This window comes from Anser cygnoides, chromosome 1, assembly GCF_040182565.1.
Source record: "Anser cygnoides isolate HZ-2024a breed goose chromosome 1, Taihu_goose_T2T_genome, whole genome shotgun sequence".
In the NCBI taxonomy this organism is placed as follows: Eukaryota; Metazoa; Chordata; class Aves; order Anseriformes; family Anatidae; genus Anser; species Anser cygnoides.
The window spans coordinates 60677161-60688502 of record NC_089873.1 but is presented as its reverse complement, the minus strand read 5'-3'; the positions used below and the strand labels follow the sequence as shown (position 1 = coordinate 60688502).

The 11342-nt window shown below is 37.4% G+C and overlaps 1 protein-coding gene across 1 annotated transcript; it reads left to right on the top strand.

Annotated features, from left to right (window-relative positions):
* Positions 1 to 1683: 1683 nt before the first annotated feature.
* SPIC (Spi-C transcription factor) lies at positions 1684 to 10942 on the top strand. Its single transcript, XM_013173148.3, is given in 5 exon segments — positions 1684 to 2211; positions 2213 to 2321; positions 4107 to 4219; positions 5162 to 5270; positions 8673 to 10942. Coding segments are annotated over 5 exon segments (801 nt in total). The 5' UTR covers positions 1684 to 2169; the 3' UTR covers positions 9101 to 10942.
* Positions 10943 to 11342: the final 400 nt, after the last annotated feature.

The window sequence follows — 11342 nt, the reverse complement described above, 5'->3', positions numbered from 1 at the left end:
ATCAGCTATTTAATGCAGCCCCTTTGCCAGCCCATTGCTGTGGGAACCCAGACCTTCATTTATTTATGAAACCAGACAGTTTCTTCTATTGTGTGTGGAGCTGAAATTCTAGGTAAGTGTTTTTATTAAACTTACTTAAGGTGTAACATATTTCTTTTCCCCTATGAATTCAACAGTGTAAATGGTATGAACATTCAACTGTGTCTTGCTGATACCGATGTCTTTACAGGCTTTGAAAGGCATCATCAGTAGCTGCTGATGTTCTGTCAAGGTTACCATTTGTCATTTTGGAGTTTGAGTTAGACAAATGCATTTTAGAGAAAACAGTAACTCTATACTAGGATATTTAAGGAGATTCATATCTTTAATTTCTACAGCTCTATATTCCAAGAATCTGGGGCCAGCATTGCAGGTAAAGTATTAATTTGGTTTGTTCCGGTTTTATAATTAAATTAGTTTGTTGAAATACTTGCTGCACTGAAATCAAAGAGAGAAATCCCATCAACTTCAGCAAGATCAATTGACTGAATCACCAACATTTCACTTCACATGCTGATATCCTTCAACCAGGTATTCCTGGTCATCAAGATTTAAAAAAAAAAAACACTTTAATAAACGTTGATAGTACTTTATAATGTACTTTAAGATATTTGTATGCTATGTGAGGCATAATTAGCCAGTTAGAATATTTACGGTGAGTCTTGGCTGAAAATATTTCTCGTTTATATTCAACCATCTTGTCTCTTCTTTGCATTTAAAACATCACACATAGACTAATTTTTTAATATCTGATAAAATTACTACCAAAATGCCCAGTATTTTTCAATAGACTATAATCAAATCTTCAAATAATAAAATACTGATTTATTATTATTATTACAACTTTGAAATAAAAATGTAAGCGAGAACAGGAACAAAAGATGCAAGGTAAAATAAATAAATAAATGAATAAATTATTATAGACAATGCCAAGAAGAGTTACTAAGGAATTGTTTCTGAGTAATATTGTATATTAAAGTATACTCCATGCTAAGCTTGCTGAAAATTTGTCTGTTGTCACTGTTTATTAAAGAACAACATTTGCTCCTGGAACTCAAAATTACTCTGAGAGTGTATTTTCATATATATTCAGATGCTAAACTGTGCTATGGAAAATGCAAGCTTGTTTCTACTAGGTCTGAAAAACAAAGGGATTTAAACACTTGATTTTAATTCTGGTCAGTATTTTTTGGAAGAAAGGAGTAGTTGAGCTAACTAGAACAGAATGTCAGCAATAACTCATTTTCACTTCATAATATCTATAAATGTTTATACAATGATGTGGCTAATAATTTAAAAGTTACAAGGTTAAAGGTTGGAAACATTACTAATGAAAAATAGTATGAATTATAAAAAATACAATGCTACAAGAATTTAATTGCCTTAAAATGCCACTTTCTAAGTAGATTACTTTTATCTGTATTGTTATCTTTAATTTCATCAATGGAAATAATATGGAGGTATTTCATTTAGCTAATTTTATTTATGCTGAGGTAATTATTATTTATTTTGAGATATATAACAAAAATAATGTTTATTTTAAACAGGATTCAAGCTTTGATATCTAAATAATGGTAAGTCTACAGTGCCTCTATTCTTTCATTACTGAGAGCTTCACATACCCTATAGAAAACTTTTAGGCAAACTCAGATTTTGGGGGGATTTTTTTAGCTTTTACTGAAATTATGAACTTCTAGAATGACAATAAAGTTTTCTGGAAATCTACATTGATTCCTATAATGGCATAGTATAGCATTATGTCTACGTAAGCAACTCCTATTTTTTCTTCATGTCAATGTTACTGAATGATAGTGTTGGCTTCATTCATCACACTAAACAAGTAACACATACCTCTGTACTAAATATTACAAAGCAGTCCAATAACAGTAACACCCTTTAAGTGAACTTCTGCTGCAAATGAAGGAAATGAACTTTGAAATATTTACACGAGTGAGTAATGTCACCCATGAGAGCTCTCCCACTGACCTCAAAGAGACTTCACAAAGGAGTGAGAACTTTCTTATAACAGCAATGATTCTGGTAATGCTTAATTTTCTGCAAAATACATATTCCAGGAGGATGGCATGATACATACGTATTCCGTATAATCACTAGATTTTCCAGCTGACAATGCTGAAGGAACAAGCCTGGTCTTTTCTGACTCTTGACAGAAAAAATGTTCTTGCAGAATTTTCCTGATCAAGACATACTGGGCCAGGCTTTTGAAGATGCGCTAGAAGTACTGCAGCAGCAATCTGACAAAGAAATGCAGTATTCACAAGGTAAAGGAGGCCATTATTCCTTTCACTACGGCTTTATATTTTTACAGGAAAGTATGTCTTAAAACACGTAGGTGGGAGAGGAATTTCCCAGAGGTGGATTAATGCACAGCTCAGGGGTACATTGAAGAAAAAGGGGAAGAATGTTTGGAGGGTTTCTGTCCCTCCCACCGTGGCATGCATCTTCCAAGTCACAGTACAGGGAAGTTGTTGGACAGCTCCCCCTTTCCCTTCCCCAGGTGTATTGAGTTCAGGTTTCCTATAACCAAAAGATATAAGGCCACAGTGCCACAGCCATTTTCCAGTTTTAAAGTTTTAATTGAAAAAATGCCCTTCTGTTATGCTGTAAATTGCTGTAAATAAACTCATATAGCAACAAATTCCAGTGCAAAGAATAGTATTAATAAAAAAGACAAAGAATTCAACATACAAAATTCACTTCCACAATTACGTCCACAATTACTCTTTTTTTTTTTTTTTTACATTAAAATACAACTTAAACATTTTTAGGCAGAAATGTTAGTTGAGTTTGGGTAATTAGAAGAAAAATTATTTTATTGACTTCTAGACTAAGATTTTTACTTTACAAAACTTAAAGTATATGAAAGCTGTATATGGTTCCAGTTCAGGCAAGACTGGCAATTAAAATGCTGTAAAACTTGAAGTCTATCTGTGTTTGGTGTTTTCATATCGTGAATAGACTTGGGAGGAAAGCAAAGTAACAGGCTACATCACAAACCCTCTAAGTCCAGAAGAATATGCCTACTGTCTTCTGTGTGAATGTGTTTCATACAAGGAAGTTTATTTACATATTTATCTATGATATACTGAAATGCAAATATGAGCAACCAGGCCACATCTTCAGCTGTTGTAAACAAGTTTTTGGCCCCACTGCAGTGGTAATTTACACACTGAAGGATCCTGTATATATAACTTCTTGCAATGTTCTGGCTTGTATCTGTTGTCAGGGCCAACAAAGAGATGTTTAAACACTTGCAACTCAGTGTGTAGTTATGTCCCATTGCTCACACACATTTCCACTTGCAACAGAAGTGCCCTCCAAAATCTTCTTCTGACCACCCACAGTGAATAATGTCTTCCAAGTGCCTTGGTCCAATATCCTTTTCTGCTTCTTTTAAACATCCTGAGGTCTTGGGCTCCTTCTGTGTTGTTCTTTCAGGCACTGCAGGTACTCTGAGATTTTTTTTCCCTGTAGCTGATTTGAAGTAATCATGTTTTTGGACAGCTGAGACAGTATTGCCCAGAATCATGTTTACCAGCTCCTCTCCTTCACTTCATTCACAAGTCTAGACTCTTACTTGCATTGTACTAACGACCTGCTGAAGAATTGCATGACATCCCCTTTTTCTTTCTAATACATGTATTATAGTCTTCAATAATTCTCCCATTCCCTAAGCTTGGTGATCTGTTTGGCTCTCCCTTTTTCTGTTTACCAAACTATTTCACGATACTATGAAATAACTGAAATTTTATCTTAACAAATATTTCTTTACATAATGAAGGTAAGAAAAACCAGCCTAGGGCATGGTTAGCAGTACCACTATACATACCTCTGTGCAAATTATATTGGATAACCTCCTGGTTATGTATTGGATAAACATCCTGGCTCTGGAGAGTTTATTATTTAGACAGTAGCAACAGGATAAATGCATTTTGATAGGCCCAGTAGCATGTTAGTTTGTTTGCTGCTGCTGTTCTTGTTTTTGTTCTCGCCTTCTTCTCTCCCTTTTACTCACAAAGTTTTTGCTCCTTCCTCATAATTCTCAGGTTATAAAAATTGCCTGACTCTGATCAACCATCACTCTCACCTCCGAGCAAGTCCCAGCTACTCTGCAGCACCACCTACAGAAGACCCAGGATATAGTTGGAGAAATACGATAGTAAGTGAACTGATTACTACAGACATAAATGGAAAATTAGCTGAGCATCTATGATTTCTCGTAGAAATCATTATGCTAACTCTAACACAAATTTAGTCTGGCCAGGCATAATTCAGATAAAACTGCACTGGGAAATATTTGCAAAACATATTTAATAGGCTCTTTTCAGGAATCATCTTAGCTGTTTGGTGCTATTCTGTGGTTCATCACATAAAATGACAACTAACAAAAAAACCTACTAGTACAGCAGGGAAAAGGTCTTCTCTCTGTTACCCAGAGAAGAAGAATATTACACAGAAGAGGCAGAGAACAATAAATTCCAGCCCCTACACAGCTTCTGCCCCTGTGAGTAAGAACCATGCCTTTGATTTCTTCTCCAGTGGTCTGCTTTAAGTTGACTGGAAAGACCAGCATGGTTTGCACATCGAGCTCAGCTTCAGCCTGCAAAGCCCATCTTCATTCTTAAAAGCACTGGAAGTGTGGCCTGCAGGAGTGATGGAAAATGGGTAGTGCAGGGGAGAGAATTTCAGGTAAACAAATTCCACAAAAGCCCATTTTCAGCCAGCAGATTAGTGAGAACGTAACACAAGAACTACAAAGTCTGTTGAGAGGCACAGCCCAAGTGGCCCTTGTCTTGTATTAACTCTGGAAAAGGAGTTCACAGCTCCTCCAGCAGAAAGGTTGAAGCGTGCAGAGTGAGGCAATTACTCTGTTATCCCTCTTAACTTCTCCCCTTATGGGCCATCATTCCCATTGGACATGCTGGTGGTGCTCTTTACTGATAATGTGCACTGCAGGCCTTTGTGGGTGCGAAAAGTCTTCTGTGGGTCAGGTGATCAAAGATTGCATGTCTTCAGGCTTCAGGCAAATAATTATTACAAGTTTCTTTTTCCTCAGAGATTGTACACTATTGCTAACTCTTCATTGTCTTAAATCTTGAAGAACAGTTCAGGGGATTTTTATGCAGATGAGACTGTCTACCATATGCTGCAGAATACTCCAGAAAGCCAAGTGATGCATGCTGCTGGTGGCCAGCCAAAAGCAGGGAAAGGTGTGTAGAAAGAATATATCTTGACAAGTGCATTGCGTTAATTTAAAACTCCTTTGGTGAATTGTGCTTTCTCTGTATCCTTTTTTTTTTTTTTACTTTTAACAAGAAAAAATAAGTCAATTTTTAACAGTAACTAGAATACAACTGCTAGTGTTCAGTTCCTATCTGCTAAATCTCATACAGTAAGATATATCTGCTAACTTCTCATTCTCTCCTCTTGTTTATTACATGGAGAAACAAACCAGAGATGGATTCACTCCAAATCATCTGGGTTGAAGTCTGATGCAAAGAATTACAATAACATCTTTATCCACTTTAATAATTCATTTTATTTCTTTTGGTCAAAGCAGTGGTTTTCTTGAAGGTTTTCCACATGTTAGTATGTTTGTACTAGATTTTATGCCTTTCTCTGTTTACTGTTCAAATTACTTCTTAGCTTTTGTCATTTCCAGTGGACACTTTGACAGCTGTTTTTATGCTCCTTTTGGTTGACTTTACTTGAGTGGATATCTGTTTTGCTGAGAGTAGGTCAGGTGTCATTGGCCATCACTGTACTTCAGTTGTTGCATTCATTCTTTGGTTTTCATTTGGGACTCGGCATCCTTTGTATGACTCTGCTAGATGAGATTTCCACAGCTTCCACTCTGAGTGTTGTACCTACTTCTGACTGTGAGGTCTTTTTGAGTAGCTTCCTGATTTTATTGCTTTTTGAAATCCCCTTCTCTCAATGTTAACCACACGGTGTCAGTTTTTGTATCATCCCTTACCATTGATGCTGAACACTGTGGTTTCTGTTGCTTAATAGCTCAGATACTATGACTACTACAAGTTCCGTGGGACGATGGGAAGATTAACCTCTCCTTTTAAGTTCTGTACTTCTAACTCTTGAAATTCACTGCTACGAATGCAAATACGCCAATCAAAAAATGTTACTTTTCTAAGTCTTACCCAATTTTACATGTTGTTAGCTGAAGCCACCTTCAGTTGTTACTGCTCTGTTAAACTTAATTTCCTAATTCATCTTCCTTTTACATTATTATCAGTCATCTTTTCCAGAAGGCTATACTGCACAGCATTTCAGAATGGCTGCCTATTCTTATGTTTTTTTTTCCTTTTTTTTTTTCTTTCTTTTTTTTTTTTCTTTTTGTCTCCATGACAATATCCAGCCAGAAACTATGATTTGGGGAACTATTTCCCCTATACCTAGATAAATTTAGTCCTCTTGTCCTCTTATTTGTGCATGAGAGGTTATCTGTACGCTAGCATGTAGTGTTACCCTTTAGGAACAGATCTGTAAATGAAACAATTAGCATTGAGGATGCAAAGTCTGTGTTTAAAGTGTTTCATGGGGGTTAGGGCTATCTCTAGGATGGCCACAAGTTCTGAAATCTGCAGTGAATTAAATATGCTTCTGGAAAGCATCTCTGAGTTTGGTTTCTTCCGAAAGGAGTCCAACTCAAGCATTTCAAGGCCAGTCCTTAATAAGAATGAAAGCTCAGTAAGTGGAGACCATCAAGAGATGTATTTCAAGAGACATACACAGACAGAATTAGGCTGCTTCAGGCCAATTTAGTGCAGAAACCTAATGCAGATGCTCTGAAACACCTTCTGGAGGAGCTTCCTCTCTCCAGTGACTACATAAGCAACCTGCAGAAACCAGGCAGCTGGCTTGGACTGATGTTGTGCAGTGGTTTAAAGGCAGGTAATGAACACTGCTGGCTTATGCAATGCTATGCAGTGCAAAGATCCATGCACTAACCCCACCTCAAACAGGTGTGCCCACTTGCTGTAGGGCTTTGGAAATAATAGCTGGAATCTAGAAACATAGCTTCATTAGCACATATAAGCCCATATGCCCTCTCAAACCAATGCATCAGCTGGAGAAGTCTAGACAGCAGAACTAAGAGGCTGGACAGCATGACCTCTGAGATACTGGTAGAGAAGTGGCTACACTATTGTTTTCCTGCAGAAACTCAGTCTGCAGTAGCATGAGGCTCCGATGAACAGCAGAGACATCCAAATGTCCCCCAGGTCTTATTCATTCTAGCATTGGTTCATAGGATTATGGGATGATTCTGGTTGGAGGGGACTTAAGAATGTCACCTTCTATTATTCAGAATTGCTTACTGTGACCAGACAGTCTCCTTCATGTTTCTTTTAAGCTTTTCATTTTGAAAGTATTACAGGTATTTCTAGTAGAATATGTGCTTCTAGCCACAGGCCAATTTTTATTTAGATCCTGAAACTTTATTATTTTTTTGGAAAGTACCTCTGATTTCAGGATCTTCTTCTTCCTAGTCTGGCTGTCACTTCTCTCCTATTTCCTTATCACCAGATGCAGAGTTACTGTCATCCCTAACAGATGTTTTGGCTTGACCTCAGTGTTCCTTAGCTACTGCCGCTTTTCCCCAGCCCCTGTTTTAAAATAGCCATGCAAGACAAGACTTTATGAACTTTAGGTGCAGCTGCTTGTATCCACTTTGGTTAAAGTGGAAGCCGTTCTTCTGCATAGACTCTTCTTCCTGCAAAATGTTCCTCTTTGTCTCATAATCTTCAACTCTTCCTCCTTATGGCAGCTTCTTGGTCACCCTTTGCTCTGTGAAGGGAACTGGGAGCACTTCAGAGAGAGGGACCCACAAGACCTAAGTGAAACTAAGAAATCTCACTAGTACACTTGAGTGTGAGAGCTGAACCTGTGGGGAGAAGAACTTACTTGACTGACAAATACTGCTCACTGAGCTTCCTTTATTCTGCATTGGATGCAATTTGTCATTTCTGCACGTGTTTAGAAAAATACAGTGTATGAGAAGGTCTAGCTCCTTAGTGACTAGGTGAGGTTTACAATTCAAAACTAGCTTGCTCTTCCTGAGCATTCACTCCCTCTTTCTTATATCAGAGACTACCTTGCATCCCCAAAACAGTCCTGAAACGAATCTGAAAAAATCAATTCATCTCAAAATATTTGAGTTTTGATTAAGCGGGGTAAACATTTATTAAAAAGCATTCAGATTGGCTCTTCATGGTCTCTTTCCAGCACTGCCTGAGGACGTGATTCCCTGCACAGCAGGTGTCTTAAGATTGCTAAAAGTGGCTCCTCAGTCCTAACACACGGCAAAGTCAACACATATTTGTCATGATCCACTAATAACCTGCTCTTAAAACTCTAATGACCAAATCCCTTCCTGTCACCACAGATCTGTACGTTGTTTCAGAACTATCATCCCATTTGCTACTGGTAGTCTTCTGTTGAATAGTTTATATTGATCTTTTAATTTCAAACAGGATATTAGGTTTACATAAGCTTTTTTTCCTTAAGATCCTTTCCAGGAAAAAAGACAACTGCTCATCTTTTAAAACCAGCATAAGTTCTATTCTGACCTTTCGTATTTTATTTCTTAATAGGTAGAAAAAAACTCCGTCTGTTTGAGTACCTCCACGAGTCTCTGTATGATCCAGCTATGGCAAACTGCATTCAGTGGGTGGATAAGCCCAACGGTGTCTTCCAGTTTGTCTCCAAAAACAAGGAGAAACTTGCAGAGTTGTGGGGAGAAAGGAAGGGAAACCGCAAGATCATGACATATCAGAAAATGGCCAGAGCACTGAGGAATTATGGAAGAACAGGTGAAATAATCAAAATTCGAAGGAAGCTGACATACCAGTTCAGTGCTGTTGTTTTACAGAGACTTGCTCCAGCCTATTTCTTGGGAAAAGAAACTGTTTATCATCCATACATTCAGCCTAATCAAGAATATCAGTGTGCAGATGACTGGATTAACTACAACAGTTACATGTATAACAATGGTTATGCATTACAGCATGCTAACAGCTAGACATCTCTCTCATATAACCAGGTCTTTGTTAGCTTGCAATACTTTCCAGCACAGGAACTCTTCTCTGCACATAGCTTTTCCTATATGATATCATACAAACAAATGAAGAGGAGGGTTTTAAAAATTATCTTTACCTAGTTTTGTTCCTTTTGAAGGTACTGATAAAGAGCCATTGAATATTGAAGAAAAACAGCAGCTGTAGACTAGCTTCTGTCCTGACATTAATGAAAGGAATGCTTCAGATTCAAGCTCGTATATCCAGAATGGGGATCAAGACTTTTGTCTGCTGTCTGGATCAAAAATCCCATTCTGATAACACTCGCTGCCTTCATTAGAAGCTCTGTGTATATCCTCATCATTTCCAATCAGAAGTTAGGTGCGGTTGTACCATAGAGCACATGCTCCCTATCAGTTGGATGCACGTGAATTATAAAGGGGAGAGATTTGCCAACTGCATGAAGTTACTGTCTGCTTTTTCATCAGTGCTCTTTATTAAGAGCTGATTTCTGAGTAAATGCCTGGCTGAACTATAGAGTCCACATGAAGGTGCACCTGTTGGCCAAGTTGTTAATCCTTAATCGCTTATATTAACATATTTTAGCATAGATCCTAACATATGGTATTAGGATAGCCAGGTGTACATTTCACTGTTGGCAGTGGATTCTTTGGGAAACTCACCATACCATGACAGGGTTACTAAAGGATTATGCTTTTTATGAAGTTATTTACAGTTCTGCCCTCACTAATACGTGAAGCTGCACTTTCATCCATCAGTTCTGTACTCAGCTAACAAAGACAGCTTTGTTATTTATAACCTCTTTTGGAGTTATAACTTTATATATAGAAGATCAGTTTCACTTCCCCAGCTCTTTTTCTAGATGGTAATGTTGCTGAGAGGCTCTGATTTTACACTCTCTTCATAGGAAGAAGGAGTAAATTGAGGTAAAAAGAGAGTACTATCCCCTTATGCCAAGATGATACCTGTAAGTCTACATTTTCTGATACTTCTGTTCCTTGATCAGCTTGTATCATCATATGAATTGGATGTTGTGCCAAAATGCTTCCATTTGACTGCATTCAGTTCCATGTTCTGCATTTTGCTTCAAGTGACTTCAGGTCCAGGTAGAAATAAAGGCAAAGCTGATTGCTGTAGAGAGATACAAATGGTGTCCTGATATGTTTCGTGAAATTCACAGATTTTGATTGTTACCCCCTGTTCTAAATCCTGCTTACTTCTATAGGGAAATTATTTTATGTAACAGACACAATACAACACACTCCACTCAAGCAAAATTCAAGTTTTGTAAGCCTGAATTCAATACTTTGTTAAGATGAAAGATGTGTACTCTCAGAAATCTGAGGTTTGTTAAACAGCACTAAAAACAGGCCTAGATTTTATGTCAGTGAACATCTACCAAAATAAGGTCATAACTGTGTTGGTAATACTTCAAGTATAGTATTTCATAACATGTAAATTTTCTACAAAATAGATAAAAGATGTCTCTGGTTTTATAGAATTAAGCCTTGAACATGCTGTAGCACTGAATGTGCTAGGATTTTTACTCTTTTAAAGGACTGAGAAATTTATGTTGGGAAGCCTTCACTGTGTGAGCATGTACCTAACTATGACTTCTCAAATAATCATAATGTACATAAATTTGACAAGAAACTGCACATTTTGGTTACTCCACATCTGTCACTCATTGCACACTGACTGCATAAGGCTGGTAACACACACCAGGATAAGAGTTTGCTTTGTGTAAAATGTTTACTTTATCAGTATGTTTAGTTTCACTTTCCTCAGCCTCATCTACTTGTTAAGGAAATAAATACCTGTTCAGATTCTGTGTTACCTTTCTAACCTGTATATAAACATTAACATTTGCTTGCTATAAAACTGGTAACCAGATGAGAAGTTACAGCTGTAGCTGGGAGAGCAGTACAGAACTGGAAAAGAGTGCAGGGGTAAGAAGAACTGGAGGGAAGTTCAGGCAGAGAAGAAATGAGGGAATCATGGTATCAGTGGACAGAAAGAAAGGGAACTTGGAGTTAAGTGAAGCTGAGGAAAGAGAACAGTACGAGCCAGAAACCTAATGGGAGAATCAAAAAAATAAAAATAAATAAAAATAAATAAAAATAAATAAAAAATAAAAACACGGGAACGTCAGGGTCTGCCTTTCTCAGCTTGTGATTGCAGATATGTGGTAGGTAGGAACTAAAGAGCTTAGATATGTGGATACTA